This window comes from Platichthys flesus, chromosome 12 (genome assembly GCF_949316205.1).
Source record: "Platichthys flesus chromosome 12, fPlaFle2.1, whole genome shotgun sequence".
Lineage (NCBI taxonomy): Eukaryota > Metazoa > Chordata > Actinopteri > Pleuronectiformes > Pleuronectidae > Platichthys > Platichthys flesus.
The window spans coordinates 4,949,027-4,972,003 of record NC_084956.1 but is presented as its reverse complement, the minus strand read 5'-3'; the positions used below and the strand labels follow the sequence as shown (position 1 = coordinate 4,972,003).

General features: G+C 41.9%; 2 protein-coding genes across 7 annotated transcripts in view; both read left to right on the top strand.

Annotated features, from left to right (window-relative positions):
* LOC133966232 (inactive phospholipase D5-like) overlaps nucleotides 1-12,000 on the top strand; it is a 35,834-nt gene extending 23,834 nt beyond the window's left edge. The window contains exons 3-10 of one of the 2 annotated variants that reach the window (XM_062401047.1): nucleotides 2,094-2,280; nucleotides 3,938-4,046; nucleotides 4,316-4,443; nucleotides 5,571-5,768; nucleotides 6,365-6,501; nucleotides 6,669-6,834; nucleotides 6,938-7,028; nucleotides 7,957-12,000. In XM_062401047.1, coding sequence (XP_062257031.1) covers nucleotides 2,094-2,280; nucleotides 3,938-4,046; nucleotides 4,316-4,443; nucleotides 5,571-5,768; nucleotides 6,365-6,501; nucleotides 6,669-6,834; nucleotides 6,938-7,028; nucleotides 7,957-8,498 — 1,558 coding nt within the window. In that variant the 3' untranslated portion in view covers nucleotides 8,499-12,000. Of the gene's footprint in view, nucleotides 1-2,093; nucleotides 2,281-3,937; nucleotides 4,047-4,218; nucleotides 4,444-5,570; nucleotides 5,769-6,364; nucleotides 6,502-6,668; nucleotides 6,835-6,937; nucleotides 7,029-7,956 lie in introns of those variants that run through there. The other variant, XM_062401049.1, reaches the window with a different exon arrangement.
* A 1,750-nt stretch (nucleotides 12,001-13,750) lies between these two features.
* Nucleotides 13,751-22,940, top strand: cfap36 (cilia and flagella associated protein 36). Of its 5 annotated transcripts, XM_062401513.1 has the most exons (12): nucleotides 13,751-14,085; nucleotides 14,915-14,979; nucleotides 15,068-15,169; nucleotides 16,206-16,320; nucleotides 16,439-16,526; nucleotides 18,469-18,628; nucleotides 18,859-18,957; nucleotides 19,593-19,698; nucleotides 19,914-20,089; nucleotides 20,804-20,971; nucleotides 21,485-21,580; nucleotides 22,054-22,940. In XM_062401513.1, exons 1-12 carry the CDS (start codon nucleotides 13,980-13,982, stop codon nucleotides 22,135-22,137), a joined length of 1,365 nt encoding a protein of 454 aa, XP_062257497.1. In that variant the 5' UTR covers nucleotides 13,751-13,979; the 3' UTR covers nucleotides 22,138-22,940. The 5 variants fall into 5 exon arrangements, with proteins under 5 accessions (XP_062257497.1, XP_062257500.1, XP_062257499.1 ...); XM_062401516.1 differs by lacking the exon at nucleotides 18,859-18,957; XM_062401515.1 differs by lacking the exon at nucleotides 21,485-21,580.
* The last annotated feature ends 37 nt before the right edge of the window (nucleotides 22,941-22,977 follow it).

Below are 22,977 nucleotides of genomic sequence, written 5' to 3'. Positions count from 1 at the left end.
GTCCTTACCGGGGGGGAGTCCACCGAGGGAGACGGACCATGTTTTATAGCCAGGAGTTAATGGGGGGGAATGATCCTTGTTTCCAAGGTGGTGATGTAAGCTATTGAATATGTGATGCAATTATTTCTATCTTAGCCAATGACGTTGACTTTACGGTGAGCTCTCAAAGTTTTTAACCTGTGAAAAGATTTGACCAGTTGGCAACAAGCATCGATCAATACACACAATTTCTTTCTTCGTGTCCTGTGGTCGTCTCATTTGAACTATTGGCTACACAGCAGCTTCCTCCCACAGACCAGAGACATGTAGCCTGGTTTAACTGGAGACTGTGGTACATTTCCCAGGGGTGTGAGGCTGGGACCCATCAATAATAAGTGGCTTGAATAATGGAGGGAGGATCGGAGACATGATTCCAAATGAATGATCTTACCTTGACTTCTGCTAGACGTGTAAATAGGGAACTTTATGGTTATATGTCGTAAAAATAGTTCCTAGTCACCGTTAACCATGGGACAAAATAGATTGTATTAATGTTACTTGTTTTCAGTACTGCTCCAACCTTATTCTTTAGAGGAAATTTGAAACACATTAAGTATGTTCTATTCTCTTCTATTTTTCATGATGTGGACAAAATAAGGAGCCAGTCAACCTGTCCTGAAATGAGAGACATATTTTCAGGTTTTTGTTTTAGGGTGGAAGCTTCCTTTTCTTTTCATAGATTAATGAAATAAATCATGTGACTTGACAGGTTTTATCAGGTTTGCAGCACATGACTTCATCTCGTGACCAACCAGCAAATCTTATTGACCCTTCAGCCATGATGACATCACCTCCATGTCTGCATCTTTATATATTAATTTAACGATGGAGTTTGGCGTATCCACCGATTCACTGCTCCAATTCACACTTCCAGAATGATCTGCAGCCTCGTATGGATCATCTGTCAGAGGCACCTGGAAAGTCTGTTCTCTGAACCAAACCACGTGCAGCACATTTCCCATAACATGTCTTACTATAATTAATCCCCCCCCACCCCCACCCCCTCACATGGAAACAAATAAATTCAGGAGCAGGATTGGTTTTGTCACTTTCTTGGAAACTTAATCGAGGACAGAGGTGCCGCGGAATTTATGTCTGAGCCGGTCACACAGGCTGCCCCCCCACACACACACACACACACCCCACCAGCCACCACCTTTATATTTCTCTGTTAAAATCCAGTTGGAAGAATCAATTTCTACAAGCTTGAGACAGAAACAATGCGGTGAGCGTTGGAGCTTGATAAAAGCCTGAAGGGTTGTGTGTGACTGCAGATCTGGTTGGGGGGGGGTAGCCTGGGGTAATTCAATTTGTTGACTGCGGTGGTAATGTCCGTGTCATTGTCAGGCATCCCGGTGGAGTAAGATGGGAGATGGGAATCCATTAGGGAGAGGAGAGAGTTGCAGTTAGCCAGACAACTTGACTTTACACCTCGGCAGTGAGCGCAGAGATGTTCACAGGGATGATTATAAAAGATTAAAACGCTTAAACAGCTTCCACTGAGTAAATGCTCCACATCATAAGCCATCCAGGTTAGGTGGTGCACTTTTTACAGCGATTCTCTACCTCATATTACCTATATGTTCGTGAATCTCTTTACATTATTCATGTGTTACGGCAGACTGCTGACGATGACATTAAAACGCACCGTGTGAGAGTAGAGCGAGTGGAAACCAACAAGAATACAGCACAAAAAAACACCTTTTCCTTTTCCCTGACTAGGTGAAACTGAATCCACGCTGCTGACGTTTCTGAACATCAACCTTCACGTCTTCTCAGGCTCAGCCACCGGCAACGTGGTGTCTGAGCCATTAAAATAACGATCCAGAGACCGAGTAGGAAATTCTATTTAGCTGATTCGAATATCACCATTAGCTCTACTGCAAACAGACCATGAACCTCACGTTAATTTCTTCGGCATTCTTCCACTAACAAGCCTCCGTGGCCTCCTAATGATGCTTTTTGTCTTTTTGCATCTTTTTCATATAACCAGCATGTAAATACGTTTTCCCTCTCATCTTCTTAAATCGTTTTTCGCTCATTATTTTCCGCAGAGTCGTTCTTGTTGAGAACATCCCAGAAGACGTCTCCTACCCTGACAATGGAACAGCCCACGTCCCTCTCTCGGTGGGCCTGTACAGTTTATTGGACCGGGCCATCAGGGTCGTGGAGATCGTCTCGCCGCTGTGGCTCCTCAATTCCTCCGATTATGAATCCAGCTTCCAGCCGGCGGCCAGACAGGTAAAACCAGAGGAAGCCGACAGATAAATGCTGCTCCTGTTTATTACTGCTTGCTCTCCTCCCTCTATGTATGACTTTGTCTCCTCTATATAATCAACAGTTGTGGCTTAGATTATATAACTACTAATATTTTATGCATCATCATTACATATGGCCTATCATAAGACAGCGTTAGATTGGTAATGATGCTTAGCAGCCTATGAAGTATTTTACTTTGTTGGATATACAGTGTTAACTATTGTACATTTAATATTGTGGAACTGCTGGAAACGTGCGAAATTTAGCTATGTCATGTAATGCGCAAGTTAGCATATCTCATTTTATCGGCATTCAGAATCGTGTGGGTCGATTTCAGGCCTTTGTCTGTTTCCTTTCCTCTCCTGTCTTCTATAAACAGCCCATTTGATGATGTATACAAACTTTTCATACAGTAGCTCGGCCAGTCAGAGGTGTAACTTCATCAGCCAGTCACTCAGTCATTTTACCGAGCTGCTATGGTTCTTGTGGTCAAGCCAAAAAAGTCAAAGCTTCCCAGAATGCAACAGGGAATCAGTTTCATGGACATTAATCTATATTTATGCATGACTGCAACATCCCTGATGTTATTAATGCTGTTATGATATTGTTGTTGTGTTTGAGACTTTGTTCTGTAGCGTCCCCACATTCTCATCCGTGGTTATTTCAGTCAGCATTAAAAGCAAACATGTCTGAGTCGTGAGTGTCAAGGGAGTATAAATTAGTGAACTGGGGATATTCATGAAATGTAACTCAACTATCGCTGAGCTTTTTTTCGAGTACAGTCACATTACAACACGGATAATGTGACAGAAAAGTCATAGATATTTGATTTGATTATCAGTTAACAGTTGTCATAATTTAATTGGCCATATTTCGAAAGGTCCTTCAGCTACAAGATGTTTTTCTGCTCCAGCCGAGACACAGGATAATGTCAGAGTAACAAAGAATTGACAGTGTGATCTATGTGAAAGGCGGCAAATAACCCTCTGTGTGGGAAATGAGCAACTGCCCTTTTAAAATGGTATTGCCAGTCTGGACTAGTTTCAGATCTATTCATTTTGGATGTGCTTTATTGGAAGTTGCCTGAAGGGTTTGACCAGGCTTTGTACACAAACACACACATTCACACACACACACACACACACACACACACACACACTGCTTCTGTTTTAAGAAATGGAGAATGTCAGGCCTAATGAAAGCCTGAGGCTCTGGATTGGAACGTAATGGCTCCTTCAGAGGCCTCAGAGCAGAGAAGGGCTAATGGTTTATCAGCCTCCGGCAATCTCTCCACAAACAGTTGCCAAATAAAAAATCACTTCATCGAGAGGGAGGCTGGACCAGAAAATGTAATATAGTGTAGCCTTTCGTGGAAAGGCAAAGTTTAGTGGAAGTGGGGATGCTCTTGTATCAGGAAAGTCCACTGCAAGTCTCAAAGTGGTTTGAATATCTTGAGAACTGTTGATGTATTGTTAAGGGCCCATGGACGGGCAGTATGGATGTGATTTGGACATGTGACACAATTAATTATAAATAAACTTTAATAAGCAGAAGACCAGCGCTCTGTCGCAGCAGCAGCACTTTCACAACAACGGTGCGTGAATCGGAAGTGACAGCGGTTCTGATGTGTTTCCATCAGGCCCGGGCTCTGCTGTCCAGGCTTCAGGGGCTCAAAGCTAAAGGAGTCCAGCTGAAGATCTCCAGCGGGATGATCGACTCGACCGAGCTCAAGACGCTCGCCAGACACAGTCAGTGTCCACTCTCACTGTATTATATATTCTGTGTTTCTGTTTGTGTTCAAAGACACTGCAGCTCAGCTCCATCTGTTGGGTTTGTTGACTGTCCTCTCTCTCTCTCTGTCCTTTCACTCACTCTGCATCTCTCTTTTCATCTGTCTTTCTGTCTGTCTGTCCTCTGTAGTCCTCTCTTCGTCTCTCATGTATCTGACTGTATATCAGCCTCTGTCTTTGCTTTTCTTGCTCATCTCTGCTTCTCTCTCTCTTTCTCTCTTGTCCAGATGCTGAGGTCCACTATGTGAACATGACAGCTCTGACCAAAGGTCACCTCCTCTCCTCCTTCTGGGTGGTCGACAGGAGACACTTCTACATCGGGAGTGCAAGCATGGACTGGAGATCCCTAGCCACTGTATCCAATACCTTACTATATACAGAAATACACACTACACAGAGAAGTGCAAGTTCTGTATAACTGAACATATTCAGAAACATTTGTGGAAATACAGTTATATATTGTAAACTGTACCGACACACACATTTAGAAAAATTGTTACCAAAGTAAATCTTAATGTTAAACCCGTGTTCTCATTTTGAATAGAGATTTAAGTCAGGGCATGCAAGGTGGTGGCATCCCAAAATAGAAAGTGGCCATTCTTTCATCTCTCTCTTCAAAGCTGGGAATCATTGGTTCATTAAAATGCAGCTCCATCCATCTTCAGACACCCACAGATACCAGAGGCCCTGGCTTAGGAAGATGAATTGCAGGGAGGCTCAATGAGGCCAACATAACTTATTTGGACCTGGAGTGTTTTATTCTGTACAACTAAAAGTATTAATTCGAGAATCAATTTTATACATGTAAAGTTATACATCTCACAATTCAGTATTTCTGCTTCTCAAGTCAGAATCCAATTATTTCCAAACTACATGGATGTGTTTAAGGCAGCTGGACAATAAGAAAATCCATGTTTGAGGTTTTCCTTATGCCCATCAGTCGGTCACATTAAGGACAGTATCTTTAGTCTATTCTGTGTGCATGTTGGTCTGTTTTGAGGGAGATAAAGTAGGTTGTATTCAATTTGACTGAACTAAGTGGGATCTAAACTCAATTAGGGACAAGCTGCTCCTAGCACGGAATGGGAGTGAATGAGAGAATGAGAAGGAAATTTTAAAAGGGACAAGCTAAGAAACCCTGCCGAGGGAAAAGACAGAAAAATGAGAACAGAGAGAAGAACCAGGGCTTTGTCTTGTCACTCATAGCTGGTGCAGGGATAATTGGATGAGACCACATGGACTTTATATAAGAAGGTGTATGTTGTGTGTATGTAGGTGAATGGGTGTCTTTAAGTAAAACACAGCAGAAAGGTGAAGACACCTGTGAAAAGAAATCTAATGGGAATTTTGATGGAGATGATGGACAGCATTTTGCCGATGATGGTGAAAGTAATGGTGACAGTGTCCAGGAGATTCAGATCATGTGACTGCTGGTTGTCTCCGTGCTGATGGGGATCTAACAAAATTGTTTTTGCTCTCCAGAGGAAGGAGCTGGGAGTGCTGGTGTACAACTGCAGCTGTCTGGCTCTGGACCTCCACAGAGTGTTCAGCCTCTACTGGGGGCTCCAATACAGAGACTTCATCCCCTCCTTCTGGTCCAAGCGGCTCTTTGCTCTCTACAACAAGAACGCTCCTCTGGACTTCACTCTCAACAGCACCAAGGCTCAGGCCTTCATCTCTGTGAGTCACTTTCACTATTACAAAATTGTTAAACACTAGAATGGCACTCATTAGAGCAGATACCTCCACCAAGGTCCACCAGTCCCCTTAAATGCAATCAAGTTATACCCAATTGTACTCATAGAAATCAGTCCTATTTAATTTGCACATTAAAAAGAAAAAAAACATTCACGAATGATTCTCTGAGAAATCGACAAAGGTTGAAAATGAATTCATTTTGTATTCATCTCACTAAATGTGTAACACACTGAAGTGTAGCAGTCACATCAAGTGGAGGCGACCACCAGGTGGGAGAGAACATTATTCACACGCAGCGCCTCTGCAGGACGCGGCTGCTTCCTGGAGATGAGCGATGGAGAAGTCATCGTACCCGCAATGCACATCCGTTGATTTGATTGTGCCGTCCAGTGGTGCAGGATTAATATCGATACAAAAACACACACGTACAGTTAAACATGGAGGCTTCACTGAGACCAAAACACACAAACATATATAACAGAAGAAGACGATTGAATCCTTGTGGTCCCTTATGAAAAAGGACAATTAGCTATTTTCAAACCTAATAACATAATCAACTTTCCTCTTCTTTTTGACAGAGCTCTCCAGATGTTTTCATCCCAAAAGATCGTACCAACGACCTGGAAGCCATATCCTGGATCATCCAAGAAGCTCGCCATTTCATTTACATCTCCATCATCGATTACCTGCCCCTGGTCAGCAGCAACGCCCACAAGTTAGACCCCTCTGCCGCTGCACCAGCTGCTTCCTTTGGGATGATTTGACTGGCGTCGATCATCCAAAGCTTGAATGCCTTGCTTTGATTCAAGTGATTAAAGTCTGTGTATGCCTTCTGGCTATGTGCCGACAGTTGTGTGTGTGTGTGTGTGTGTCTGTGCCAAGGTACTGGTCTCGTATCGATGGCCTCATCCGGGAGGCTCTGATCCTGAGGAGGGTGCGGGTGCGTCTCTTGATAAGTTGCTGGGAAAAGACTCAACCACTTACTTTCAACTTTATCTGGTCCCTGAGGAGTCTGTGCATGGAGCAGGCCAACTGCTCTCTGGAAGCTGTGAGTACATGGCCGCACAATTTACAACTCCAAAGATACACTTCACCAGCGCTCACCGCACCACTGTATGCCTATGTGTGTGTGTTTGTGTTTGTGTGTGTAGAAGTACTTCAACCCCAGGGTGCAGCGGGATGGCAGCCTCCAGGGAGTAAACCATAACAGGTTTATGGTGACAGACCGAGCCATTTATTTAGGTGAGCTCATCCTCTAGATGTTATTACCGTGTCCCCTCTCACCTCATGCAGATCTAATTTTCAGTCGGCTAGAAGGAGCAGCTCGGCATTTTGGGAGGTAATATTGTTTGTTCAGGGGAAATTAGATGAGGTTGATACCACACTGATTTCCCTGTTCAGATAGAGCTCGGAGGAAATTAGCCTAGCTCAGCATTACTGGGGGCAGGTGGAAACAGCTTGTAGCTCATGCCAAAGTGAAAAAAATACAAATACCAGCACCTCAAATGTGTTTATTTTCTTAATCACTTACCCTGCCAGTGCTTAAGGAAGATAACTCATATCTGTTCCAGTGCAGTGCCTGTTCCAGTGAACCTGTCTCTTTGGTACGTGCTGTTGGCTCGTCCCAATCCCAGTCGGCGACACTACAGAGCACCGGTCACCTCTTCATTCAAAGTGTATTAATATAAAACATTCCATGTGTCTAAATAGCACAGAATTCAACACTTCACTTCCTTGGCCCCTTAACAACACACATCACATGTGAAGCCAGGAAGATGAACAGTTCTCGAGATATACGAGCTGCAGGCAGACAGAGAACATTTTCCGGAATAAGTATTGAACAGTTCTCGAGATATACGAGCTGCAGGCAGACAGAGAACATTTTCCGGAATAAGTATTGTAAGATATGTAAAAATATATGTAGTAAGGGGGCTGCAAAGTATATTTTTGAACTGTTTCTCTTTGCTTCCAGTCTTAATGTTAAGTTTAGTTCATCACCTCATGGTTCCAGCTCCAGTTGTATCGATCTTTCCATCAAACTCTTGGAAAGGAATCGATTTTCTTCATAGGGCAGAATTGTCTATGAGCCACAGCTTGATTTTTATTAATCGGGGGCGAGATATTAATTGTGTCTACATAAAACCTTTGTGACTAATTTGTTTCCTGACAGGTAACCTCGACTGGGTGGGGAATGAGTTCACCTACAATGCCGGAGCCGGCCTGGTGATCAGCCAGCCAGAGGGCGTCGAGGACAGGAACTCCACGGTGGTGGAGCAGCTGCGGGCGGCGTTCGACAGGGACTGGTTTTCACATCACACCCGCTCCCTGCAAGCCAACAAGATCCCTGTTTGCATCAAGCACCAGATCAACCAGCTGGTGCCGGTGAAAGACAGCCACATGGACAACGGGCCGATGCCGATCAGAACAGCTCAACATGATACCGCATCTGCACCGATGAGAAACAGTCACAGAGACGACGGGCACACGCTGGTGAAAACGAGGCACCACGATGACAGAATGAATCCCCAAGGCTTCGCAGATGGACTCGTGCCAATCATAGACAGTTATCTTGAGATGGGACAAGTTAAAATCAGTAACATTGATAAGAGTCAGCTACAAAACAAAGGTGGTTACCAAGACAATCCAATGGATCCGCCCAGTCAGTCAGCGGAGAGCAGCGGCAGCAGAGAGATGACCAACAGATCCCTGTGACCGCCAAGATGGATTCCTCTTCACTGAATGTCTAGAGGACGGCTCTTTCCCAGTGACAGTGGACTTACATCTCTGGGTCTTTGTAGCATTTTATTATTGTCATTTTGTAGGACACTGAAAAAAGAGGATTGAAGAAACATCTGGTTTGCGGGACTTGATGTACGTGGAAGAACTCAGGAAGGAAAGGAGACGCACTTTTGAATCTTTAAGAATGAAACCAAAACTTTGGTGGAGAAGAAACGTTGATGGAGACACTGTAATGACCGTGCTACTAATTTTAACTTCTTGATGAGCAAAGGAGACATATGAAATAATTGTGATTGCCTACTTATTGTATGTGACTTAAGCTGTTCATGGCCGTCACCATTGATCACCCTTTAAAAGGGGGAAAGGTAACTGCATTTCTGTGCAGAGCTGGGAGGGATTTGAGGGCATGTAGCTAAACGAGCTGAAGGTAGCATTCAAGATAGAACTCCGCTGGAGATTTATCACACAGCTTTTCATGCTGTGGATCTCAGATACATAGACTGAGAGCAGATACTTTGGCCTGGTGTAAATCATTGACAACCGCTATTACCACCGCTAGTCAGTTTATTGATAAACTGAGTTCTCTGTTAAACATGATGAACTATTTGGTATTCACACGTATAAAGAAGTTATATTTATTTACATGATTTTTAAGTATCTCCACATATGAGCCAATATCAGTTTTTTAACATTGCCATTAGTGTTGCAACTTGTTTTTTGTGCTAAGCTCTAAAGGGATTGATCAAGTCACGTCCACCATGTGTAGAATTTAGAGGCACACAGTAAGGAAGATGCAGATTACGACCAAATGAGTTCTTCTTGCCTCACTATCCCCTGGCGAGCTTGTTGAAAAACCAATGGTTGCCTTCAATGATAGGAACAAAAGAGTCCCCCTCTGGAGACAATGCATGTATACAGTCCATTCTTAGCCACTGTATAAACATGACGCTGTACAATGGACGATATAACATAAAAGTTTAATTCAAAGCTGATTGAAACAAGAATCTTTGTTGAAGGCAGTTACACACATTAAAAAACTTAAGTCCACTCCCTAAATTACAACGTGACACCACAACTAACCGGATCAACAGACACACTGGAGCTTTAGTACCACAAACACTAAACTCTGTACAGACCCAGTGGATCATATATCTCTCCCCTGCAGGGTGGTGGATATTAAAATCGTATATTTTCTTGAGGTCATAAATGAATTAGACGATGCACCTAATCTGCTGTGTTAACAACACACATCTTATGGCCATTGGAAGATTACAGCCTTCATTACAATATTTCTCCCAGGAGGAAGAAGAGCTATTGATCGGAAAAAGGTCCTTAGAGAAAAATCATTACCATCATTGTTCCATATACAAATCCGAGGATAAGTCGAGAAGCTGAATGCAGATCTATCGTTTCCTTTCCAGTGAAATGTTGTGACTCGTTGAACAAATACTGAAGGAGCAGTTTGAAGAGGGGGCCAGAGGGTCTCTGCTCTCAGCCAAATCAATACGATGAATTTTTAAAAGAGCTTGACAGTTTAACCTCAAGGACACAGTGGCCTGTAATTCATCCCTGTGGCTGAATATATATTACCTTTAACATGTGGAGCCAGAGCTGAATATACAGTATCGTTAGTAGAGAGCAGGTCATTTAAGCTTGTGACAACTTTCATTTGCATTTTTTTGGAATGGCTGCATGTCAGTTTAAGACCTTTACACACTCAAATATACTTTGGGGGTTTATAATGTTGAAGCATTGTTTAATTTCCAAAGCCATTAATCAAGGACACATTAACAGAGAGGGCTGCATAGTGGGTTTAATCAACATCAGGCATGGGTGTTATCACTAATTAACTGGGTGAATTAAATAATTTTATTCTGCTGTCAAACTGAAGATATGCCAGTCAGAATGTAAAGCAGGCTTTGCTGAAACAATGGATTTGTTAATTAACATAAAATTAATTTGTAACTACTCTGATGATTTAACTCTAAAATGACAAATAGATATCACAGGTGACAGCATTTCTATTATTACTATTGTTTTCTGATATTTTACAGATCGATTAATTAATTGATTAATCAAAACATGTATGTACACCTTAATTATAATGGATACAATGATCTCATGCAGACCTTACATTATACAACACCTGATTTTGTGTTTTTGTACCCTATTTACAAACCAGTACAGCACACACCCGTCAAATGTAAGCCTCTATACAGACTCAGTCAATAAATAGTATCTTGCCTATACATATATGTACAGACAAGCAGCTGAATCACAGTCAGGGTAAAAAAAAACAGAATCTGGACATGATGGATAACTTCTGCCATCTAGAGGACGTCAAGAGAAATAACTTTTCTCGCGTATTATGACATGTTTTTCAAAATAAGCCTTGATTAAGTTCACGTGTTGGTTTGCAACTACAGTTTGTGTCATTTTATATAAAAGGCAGCAGCTTGGGAATGTTATACTATATTGAGAGTTTCTATTTTGTTGATATCAGGAGATAAGAAGATAATATACAAAACACAAAAGTATAATCATATAACCTAGTAACAACTATTAAATGTCCATTAAAACAAATTTAATTTCACTTTATTTGCTGCTGTAGTAATTTCCTGAGACACCACCATGAATCCATCCATATACTGATCCATAAGTGAGCCACTAATGCTGATGTAAAGCAAATACAACCACAAGTCATTCGTAAAAGTCCCTTCATGCAGAATGAGTCAAACGTGAAGATCCTCATCTCAATGACAACATCCACATACTTTCTTGTAGAGCACCACGTCTCCACGCTGTACTGCTTGTGAACTGACAGCCTGTCTGTAGCTTGATTCTCTACTTAATGCTGCTATTATATATTATACTCATGATGGGGCATGAATGATGCTAATACGCCTGTACCCAGGTCTTGTTTACTTCCTTAAAAACTACGTTGATTTTTATAAACAGTGACTATTTTATAGTTTGCATGGTCCAGGACTTAACCTTTAATGACATGTTCTAAATGTAGAGTTACTGTCGCTCTGGAAACAGAGAACACAGATGCCGACTTGAAATCAGCTATGGTTTACAATCTGATACAAGAAAACTAAGATGGTTGTTTCTGTGTGAGCTGTTGTGCACTGACGTCTGTATTCCCCTCCAGTGAGACAGCAGATATGTCAAAGTAGATGGGATGGAAACATATGCATATTTAAAATGGACAATGCTCACTGTAAAAGCTTTTTTAATGTCGCCTACCTTTATTCTGTTGAATCTTCTTCGGCATGACTGTTGCTTGCATGCCCTGCCTTTATGAACAGTGCACAGTAGCTATGAGCCTTTATAGAGATGATGATATTATGGAATCTTATTTACCTTTAAAAATACAGACGGAATGTATATTTATTGAACATCCTTGTTAATGCACACTACTGAATTATCTGATCCCTACATTTTTACTCTTAATAAAAAATAAGGAATCTTGGCTTTTAGATTTTCTGTGTTTTTTTGCGTGTGTGTGTGTGTTTGTGTGTGCGCTGACTAACACTGATTAACACAAAGGATGTTGATTAAAGTGAAGTGGCTTACCTCAGAAGTTAATCCTGAGTGCAGTACTACATTGTGGCTGTCAGTCTGGGGGCCAATAGGCTGAGTGGTCAGGCCTCGGGGCAGGTAGCCATGTTACTGCAGGAACATGTTGGCTGATTATAGTCAAAATCATGAATAAAAAACAGTAATATTCATACCTGAAGGTGTTCACAGTCAATCTATCAAAGCTGCAGCCACTGAGTGACAGATGACACACATCTTTAGGGTTATTTGATACTGTTATACATGTTTCTATTGACAACTTTACAGTATTTACAATTACAAACTGTCCGTGCATCTCCATCCTTATTGAGGAGATAAAGAGAAGTAGGGAACAAGTGAATAAAGAATACGTGGTGAAGTTTAACAAAACACTTACTTTTAAGTGAATGCTTATGTTTCAGGGTCCAGGGTTGGAACAGTTACTAATAAAAGAAAAATCTGTAAATTGCTATTAAAGTTCAGCAGCAATGATGACGCAGAGTTTACATTTTTCTTCACAGAAAATAACTTGCACCTGTCTCAAGTTATTTTTAAACTTCGATAGAAAAGCCTAAAACGAAATCAAAACATCTTTATATCATTCACCATAATTAACAAGTCTTAAAGAGGATGACGTGGATAGATTCCAACAACAACTCACCTGTGAGACACAGAGAATCTCAGCATGTACACTTCTTCACCCTCCACAGGCTCCATCCAGCCAGGTGAGGGCGGAAGTGGTGTGTTCAACATTGATGTAGTTGTTAAAAAATGAATTCATTTTATATGTTTTGACCCAATTGTTTTATTCATTTCTAACTAACTAATTGATTAACTAACTAGTTATATTTTTGTTTTGGAGGCCATACATTTGTTTTTACAGATGACCTGAAAACATAAAGTAACTGGTGCATGTTTGCATTGAAGACGAGTTCAGGCAGATTTGTCATTTTGATATGTTGTGTTATGTTATGTTTATTATGTTGTGTCATGTTGTGTTATATTTTGTTATGGTTTTTTATGTAAAGTGATGTGATTTTATGTTCTATTCTATGTTATTTTATTCCATTCTATTCTTTAATATAATATAATGTAATATTATATTATATTATGTTATGTTATGTTATGTTATGTTATGTTATGTTATGTTATGTTATGTTGTGTTTTGTTATGATATGTTATAATATATTATAATATAATGTAATATAATAATAATATAATATTATGTTAAATTATATTATGTTATGTTATGTTAAAGTTATATTATACTATAGTATAGTATGTCATATTATATTATATTATGTTTATTATATTGTACTCTGTTATGTTATATTATATTATGTCATATTATATTATGTATTGTTATGTTATATTATATTATATTATATTATATTATATTATATTATATTATATTATGTTATATTATATTATGTCATATTATATTATATTATATTATACTATATTATGTCATATTATATTATATTATATTATATTATTTTATATTATATTATGTCATATTATATTATATTATATTATATTATATTATATTATATTATATTATATTATATTATATTATATTATATTATCTGTTTCCTTTCTGGACTCAGGCACTGACGCAACAGTCGCCCTGGCAACCGATTAGGCGTCATCACTCTCGCCTGCAAACTGATGAGTTCGCAGATCTCCCGCTAGGAAAGGAGGCGAGGAGGCGAGGAGACAAGGAGGCAGCCGCTGAGCCGCGCCATGGAGCCTGGTTCATGAAGCGCAACAGACCCGATGTCTGTGCCCGCGTGTCCGGGCCCGTGTGTGTTCGTGCTGTAGCGGAGGACCTGGACCCGAACCCCCGCAGCTGCTAACGCTGCTACCGCCGCCCGGCGCTCCGCAGCGGCCACCATGGCGGAGGACGACGGCGACTGGGTCGTGGAGAGCATCGTGGGCTACCTGGGCAGCCCCGAGTGGGTCGTGCCCGTCACGGACTTCATGGAGAACAGATGCACAGGTAAACAAACTCAGCCACTCGCCTTGTTCTCAGCAGCCTCACGGGCTGGACCAAGTTAGCGAGGTGGCTAAGCTAGCGCTAACTTGTGACTGCGACCTATTTACATTTGTTTGATATCTAATAATTCAGCAGCTGGTTATTAATCGATCATTTAAATATCAGAGAGTGTGATTTCCGGTTCATTAGTTTCATTTTTGAAGCCACGAAGCTCCCAGGGTGAGAAACAGAGACCTGTCACAGGACGAGAAGATTACAAGCTAGGTAGAAACATTAGCCACCAAACTGTGGAAGTAACACTTTAACAGATTCAGTGTTAAACACTCGTTTAGCTCTGGATGCTAACATCGAGTCTCTACTGCACTTCCCTTGTGAATGATGCGTGAAGTGTTGACTCCATCCTTTTATTTATTTATTTATTTATTACATAACTCTTCTGTGTGTTGTCCTGATCTATTGTGTTTATCATGTGAGTTCAGATAAAAGACAGCAGCTTGGTAAAGTCGTCTGAACTGAAGTTATGTTAAGAGTTAATATCTTGTTGATATTAAGAGATAAGACAATTATTAGTTCTTGGAAATACGACACATAAAACAATATAACACAGGAACAAGTGGAGATAAGTATAAACCTATTTAATTTAAACAGTTTATTACTGTGTCATTTGTCGAAAGCTTTTTATGAGTGAAAGTATTTGTACAAGAAGTTGTGTTAAGTGTGTGTTGTTTCGTGACAAACAGAGAATCAAACAAATTAATGTGTGTGTCTTGTTTATCAAATGTCTCCCATGGGAACTTATACTTCTAACATTTGGATGCTCTTCATTTTTCAGTTTTTGATGACGAAGATGAAAACAAGTTGTCATACACAGACATCCATCAGCAGTATAAGAAGCTGGTGAGTTCAAGTGGATTTTGAATTCATGCATCACTCACAAGCTGTTTTCAGAAACGCTGGGATGATATTAGCTGCTTTTTATTTGCAGGTGGAGAAGCTGTTGGAGAACTACATGGAGGAGGTTGGCATCAACGAGCAGCAGTTCCTGGATGCGTGCTCCTCTCCTTTTGCCAAGTCCAACGCACTACAGGTATCCCCGTTTGCACTCGACTGCCAGCCTGCCACCTACTCTGAATGAAGAGTCAAGGATGGGTCATTCTCACACAGGCCCAGTGATGCAGATTTTTCCTGGTGCCAAACTGAACTGGTTTCTGTCTCCTCCTTCAAGGCAGATGTGTATTTTGCTTATCCATCCAGCCATTAGCTAGTTTGAGACACAAAGATGAAGTGATGTTTTACCGACACTTGTCCTAAAAATGGTACAATCCTCAGATTTTCCTCTTGACCCATCAACAAGTGTGATGTGGCTATACCAGACTAGCAGAAATGGAGATTTGGATTTGTTTGCAATCAAGATACTTGGATGTCATTAGTTAAAACTGAGGTAAATAGGTTAGGACTGTAAAGCAGGTAGAAAACGTATAAATTAACTGATGCAAAAGTTTCATTTCTCAGTAATCAGAGGTTTTATTTATTTATTTAATATAAAATTGCATCTAGACTCCAAAATATGACTGAGGGAATGAGGTGGAATACTTTGATTATTCGATGTGGTCCTCATATCACTACTTAATCATACTTCAAGGAAATCTTGTCAGCTGCTTGCAACATTTTCAGGAGAACATCAGATGTCTTAAGCTCAATCAATCACTGTAGCTTGATACATCAGGGAGAAGAGACATTTTCAAAGACCCCATTCGTTAAACATGTCACATTCATGATTCTATTTTGTACCTAAACCTAAACGTGACCTCACATAACAAATGGGTCCTGAGAGTCCAAGACAGCAGCTGATTATAGTGATTATTGACGTCCTCCACTGGTCCCCCTGTCCCTCTTATCTTCGAAGGGTCCCCACTAGAACCCTGGTTGGGAATTGGACAGACGTGTCTTAACAGCTGTGCTAGAGATAAATGTAACTGTTATATTTAGTATGTAACATGTGCAACTGTGCATACAATTCCTACAAGAAATTAAAGGAAAATAGCACAGAGCGTTACAATTCCATTTATTCAACTTGTGGGCAAAGTGATGTTTCATGCTCTCATGTAGTTTTCTTTGTTCAGTCGGTGTTCCAGCCGGTTCTGGCCACAGACGACTTCCAGATGTTCCGCTCAATGATGGTTCAGAAGAATATGGAACTCCAGCTTCAAGCCCTCAGGGTCATAAAAGAGAGAAATGGTACGCTGGCTGCTAAACGCTCACACACTTACACCCTAACACACCCACAAACAGGAAAACATGACTGATATACAGTAATGTTCTTCAAGTAATATGTGTGTGTCTGTGTTGTGTGTAGGGGAGCTTCCAGAGTGTCTGACTGATGGTGTGGATGTGATGACGGAGCTGCAGCAGCAAGAGATGAAAATCCTGCAAGAGGTTCTCAGGTCAGTCACTTGTTCTCTCTCTCTCTCTCTCTGATCCGCTTGGTCTCATTCTGTCTTTCTGTCTCTCTCTGACACACACATGTAGAAACACACACTTACAGACACACACACTTTCTGTAAACACCTAACTGACTGGTCTTCTTTGACTCGTCTTCTCTGACCATGATTCAAAGGATGAATCAAGGAAGTGCCATATTTACTGGTGTGGCCTAAACTTTACTCCCTTAACTCCAAGTGGCAATGAAACCAGTTGTTCCAAATCGCTGTCATTGATATAGTTTATGTAAAATGTCAGATCTATAAATGCTAAACCTTTAATGTAAGATCTGAGTTTTCTATCATACGGCTCTGATCCATTTTCCTTAGGCGCCCGTGGCCTGCATGTGCACAGCTTTCCTTGATGCTCCTGCCGCTGCTCTCTAATGGGATTTTGCTGGTGGAAGCTTCACCAAGTAGAACACATTGAGTGTAATGGGGTTAAGCTCCTTAGGGTCCAGCTACTTTAGGTTGGAGAGACTGACGCTAAACAAGCAACTGAGAAAAGAGTCATTTTATCCCTTTGTCTTAACACTGAACCCTGGCTGTGTACTACCACTGAGGTACATGTTCTGACAAGCTATGCGTTTGTGCCACTGACCTTTGTGATGGAAATCTTGAGATACAAGAGGCTGGCAACAACAAAGTTATCTACGTGTATTTAATAAGGGGCTTTCTGCAGAAAGGATCAACACAGGGAAACCACAAGGGTCTCAGAGTGAGGATGCAGAACAGTCAAACACACAGGTCTTATATAGGAGGACTGAGGGCTGTCCCTCTGAACCAATCCAGACAGGTTCCCTACTGGGGGAAGGAGAGGAATCTAAACATTAGCAGCTGATTCACATGTGTTTCCTTAGGTGATAAGAAGACATGCACTATTTCCTTTGATGGGTAATTAAGTCACAAAAGGTCTCACCGTATTTCAACACTAACAGTGCCGACCATAAAACAGCTCAAGTCATAAAAGTCTCTTGTCAAGGCTTCAAATGCTTACTATCTAAATACAAAATAGTTTGTCACCCATGTTTAGTTAATTTTTCTACTACACCTTCATACAAGCAGCCGATTGCACCGTGACAGAATAGTTTTCCTTAGTCCCTGATTTTAACTTTCATCAAACCATGAGACTCTTACATGTTTTCTGTGGTGGATCTGAATCACTGACAAGTCTGCAAGTTGATTTTCATTCCTTACTGACATGATATCAGGTAGTTTGAAGAGCTGTTCTGCACTTGAATATCATTTTAGAGCCCAGGTTGTGAGAAGCTCAAATGCAACGGTACTTGTCACATCTTTGTCTTGCTGGATAATTGTGAGCACCTCTGAAGAGACCAACCATAAAGCCACCGACAATGAGATTGTTCATCATGTTGGTGTAAATCTTCATCACCAGTTTAATGAAACACTTCATCATATCCACTTGCTTATCCTGTGCAGCTTTTCTTGGAAAAAGGAAACGATACCTCCTCGTCTTCTCGCTCTTTTCCCTGGTCTCTCCCTCTATTTGAACCTACTGGTAAATGCTTTTCGGAAATCACCTCTAAGGCAATTAAAGCTGTTAAATCAATCAATTAAAGGATTCGTGTGTGGTGCCTGGGGTAAGCAGGCCAGGGCAGAGTGTTGCCCCTTGAGGAAATCCCTGACGTTCTTGTCTTATTCTAGTATCTAGTTCATTGAGCCAATGGACAGAGGTTAACAGAACAATGGAACCTGCTTAACATTCAATTTGCATGGTTATTATCACACCTGGGTTAGCAAACATACCCTGGAACTGTTTAAAGAGGCCTTTGAATGCTCTGTTGTGGAACTTTTCAGTTTCAGCCTTTGCCAAATTTATGAATTTAGCTTGAGCTAATTTACACAAAGCCCTGGTAATTATTCTCTCCTGCTACCCTGATCTCAGGAAATCAAAAGAGGAGTACGAAGAGCAAATGTCCAGGAGGCAGCTGCTCGAGGAGGAGGTTGGTTCCACCTCCAGCGACTGCTCTGATAGGCCAGTGGTGGAGAGCGGCAGAGCCCAGAATACCACCTCTGCTCCCAGCCAGCAATGCACCAATGCCAAGGTATGACATCATGAGCTGCGTGCGGCAAATCAGATCAAGATCTGTGGAGCACCTCATGTGAACCCTGAGCTTCTGCACAACACACACAACCTTTGATTGCTTTTTGTGTGTCGTGCCTGATACTACCGATGCAAAATGGTTATTGCCGACATTCCCTTTTCCTGTTAAAGTCCCATCATCAATCGTATAATGTGACAGTTTCTCTAATGAGGTATTCATTTCATGATAAGGCTGAAGCTGAGGGGAACGGTGGCAGCAGAGGCAGCAGCAGCAGTAATGGCCACCTCACCCCACTGGTGAACGGAAACACTGCCACTGAACTGAATCTGGTAACTGTACCATCAGTGATCAGATCATAGCAGTGTTCTGCCCAGTCTGAGGATGCTTTGATACCTTTCCACAGCTGCAAATATAAAACTGAGTATATTCGAATTTGGTAGAAAATGAAGTTCTTTTTATATGATTTTTGTATCGGTATGTAATTCAAAATTCAAACCTGAGGTATCGGTGCATCCTGAGGACACGTGGAAACTGTCTGATCATCTCTGTAGCAAGTTGGTCAAGTAGTAGCTTTGTAGTTTTAAAGCCGGTCAATTAGGTTGCACGTGATACACCAATGGATTAAAAATGTTTGCTGCACGGTGACTGGAACATAATGTGTCTGACATGCTATTACAAATCTGAAAATATCATTGAGATATTGATACAAATATACACATAGATATATTACTAATCAGAGCTTTGTGATCAAGAAATAATTTCAGCCTAAAGTGCTTTTCTACTCAGCTGCCAGCAACAGCAGACAGAGAATCAGATCGATTTGAGGTCTACCACCTAAGGACTGGAGATTATGTTGCAGTTTCTATTTTCCAGCATTAGTATTTTACGGTAATGGAATGAATTGAATTGAATGTTTGTGTCAAAGGTGCAACGTGTGGTAAATCCTGTGGGTCCTTGTGTCCAGGTCAAGGTCAACCCTGTCAGAAAAGAGGAGAGGAAGACAACTGACCCTGGAGCTGGAGATGAAATAGGTTCAGCTAAGGGCCGGTCCTTGTCAAAACTCGTACCAGGTATCTCAGGAAAACGGTTAACATAGGTGGTTTACTGCTTTTATTTTAATCTTGGTAAAACCTTGATTAAATCAAAATGGTAGTTTTCCAAACCTCATTAACCTCTGAAGGAAAGTGTGGGTTACAGACATTAATGTATCTTAACTGCGTCTTCATTTACTGACCAACCTGAGAGACTCACAAGTTCCCAAAGTGATTTAAACCTGTGTGTTCAGATTGTAACACTGTGGAGTCCAGAGTCCTTCCAGCGGTGAGAGCTCCAGTGAAGTCTGCCGAGCCGTCCGCCAGCAGCGCTCCTCGGACCACGGAGCAGAGCAGCAGGAGCCAGTCGGCTGCCGAGGCGTGTCTGGAGGAGGCGCACAGGGAGGCGGGCTTCTCTAAGCCTTTTACTGTGAGTCTGTGAGCCTGCTGCACCATCTGGGAGGGGCAGTGTGGAACCTGTCAGTCATTCTGTGAGGCTCATACAAAACGTAATGAAAACAAATATCTCCACATGACAAACAGGAGCCACACAGAAGAAGAAACAAACCAAGTGTGCAGAGAACAGAGAACTGTTCTTACATTACTTTCCATTTCACTCAGCTGATGCTTTTATCCAAAGCAACTTACAATAAGTGCATTTAACCATGAGGGTACAAACCAAGAACAACAAGAATCAAGAAAGTACAATTTTCTTCAAGAAAGGCAAACTATCAAGTGCTAACGTCCTGCTGCATTGTACCTGTTTGAAACTGTAGAGTAAATCCAGCGACAAATAGTCCGGAGACAATAATGGAATCATGATCCTCCGCAGGAAACCTGCTTAAATGATTTTCCAGGTTAAAGCAACACTTTGTGAACTCCTCGTTCACAGACTAGGAACAGGGAGAATGTTCCTTGTTTCCTCCTGTAGTCTTTCCAAAATCCTACATCTCCTCCTTCTTCACTGCTGTTATCTTTCGTACATTTATTCTAAAGTAATACATCAACAAGGAGCTTGCAGAAAAAACCCAAACCTGTTCATATTGTTTTGAAATAGCTGGGAAGGAGTTGACTGAGTAGAGTTCACCGTGCTTGCTTGTGGCTGCTCTGAGTTGCTGGTGAACTTGTTCTCTCTCTCCTGCAGGAGTTGTCATCGTCACAGCAGGAGGAGCTCCAGCAGAGGGCAGCATATCTCTGTCAGCAGCGAGACAAGCTGCACGCGCTTAAGAAGGAGCAGCAGAAGACCAAGCAGACCACCACATCAGAGGAGGCCCCCCCACCAGCTCCCACACCAGCACCCACCACCACCCCGGTACAGACAGCCCACTCCTCCACTACAATCCACTTCATGTTACCTAACTCCCTTTCATCCTCTGCTCATTGGTTTTGTCTTTGACACATTCTGTGGAATTATCCTTAACAAGATGAAGCCAATGTGTTTTGTCTGATTTTTTTTCCATTAGACAAGTGGGAATTTTTTTTGAAAATAACAAAATAACAACAAAAAACTTTGCACAAGCGTCTTATCCATCCAAGGGCTCTCTCATGTTGTTAAGAGCTTGACCCTGGCTGTCAGTTGTGTCCCAGTTATCACATTGTGCTGAAATTGTGTGAGGACCTAACAATTTACATAGTTGTAATACTGATTACAGTACTGATTGGTCATAATTCTTTTAATATTAAGTTCTCTTTCTATTGTTGATTTCACCCAGTTTTCTTTCACCGACATTTTTCTCCTGATTTCTCTTTATCTTCATTCTGACTCATTTATTTTATTTATTTATCCCTGTTCTTCACTTCCCTCCGTCTGTGCCGGGCCTGTCAGGAGGCTGTGGGACAGTCCCAGAGGAACGGGGCCTGTGCCCCCCCTCTTCCTGCGCCCTCTACTGCACAGCACTCTGCTAACTCCTCCAGACCGAAGGTGACCCGTCAGCTGCCTCTGCCGGACTCGAACACGTGTAGTCGTTCATGGCTGAAGCGTTGTGTGTGTGTGTGTGTGGTTCCCTCTCCTTTTTGTTCCTCTTGTCCTCACAAAACCTGACCTAAAGTCCTCCATCAACACTTGTCACGCACGGAGAAGGAGTTGTTTGCAGTCTTTACTCTTTTGACTTTGAGCCCCAAGAGGTTTCATTGACTGAAACTGCCTCCACTAAGAGAGACAGTGGGTTTGATGGAGGTCTTGAAATGAAAGCAATTCTTTTAGGTAGGTGTGGCCTAGCTACGTGTTCCACCCCCGGCTCGACTCATCTACTTCTCCAGTTTGTACCCGTGTGCTGTGTTGTATCTTAGTAGCCTTCTCGCTGCTTCTTCTACCCTTCACCGTTTAGTTTCAAGCCGTGCTGGTGGTTGTTGTCAGTAAAGGTTTCAACCTGACTGTCTGGTCTTTCCACACAGGAGATAACTGCTGAGGAGAGGAAGAAGCTCCAGAAGAGAAAACATCTGGCCGACAAGCTGAAAGAGGAAGTGATCAAGAAGTAACTTCCCCCTCCGACTTCACTCCGGGGATCAAACACTTTACAACCTTTACTTTACCTCCGTCCGTCCGTCAGATAGTTCAATCCATCCAGACACATTTCGAGATACTTCCCAAAGAAACACCAATAGTACGAGATCTTCCCAAACCCGGAGCTTCTCCTGGTGGTCAACAGAGGAGAACTGGCCCATTTTACTTTGTGAAAGTACCAGTGTGTGGCAGAATCCACTCATATCAGGGGGCCACACAAGTATTATAAGATCTGTCAATTACAAATGTCGGAACAAGAGAATTCAGAGAACATCAGGCAACATGCTGACGATGTTACCAGTAGAGAACTCCAATCACTTTTACTTCACTAGATGTTCGAGGCCTGTGTCCAACACGTCGCTCCTCATTCAGCACAGAGGACATCAAATGTACCCTCTGTATAATGTCCTCACACATTTAATTGCATGCATCTGTCCAGCGGCTCCATGTGGGAGAGGACTTTATTGCTATAGTCCAGCGTGGTGGTAACATTAGCCAGCACCCGTGTACAGTCTTGTTTCCCCACTGTCGTCAGGATGTATATCACACAGCTGAGAACCCAGTAGCAGCTCAGCTCGGGGGGGGGGGATGGGGCGCCGTGGACGCTGTCACAAGGAGCACACCACCGTGTGTTCCTCAAGGAGCCAAGAGAACCGCGTCACGCTTTCTACTATGAACGCCGTAATCTGCAGTCTTCACTTTAAGCACTCTTGATGCAGTTTCTATGTAACATTGCTATCAGGTATGCTGTTTAATAAATCACATTTTATAGAAACAACCTGGACTCCAGATTTGTTGAATTCATAGAAACTGAA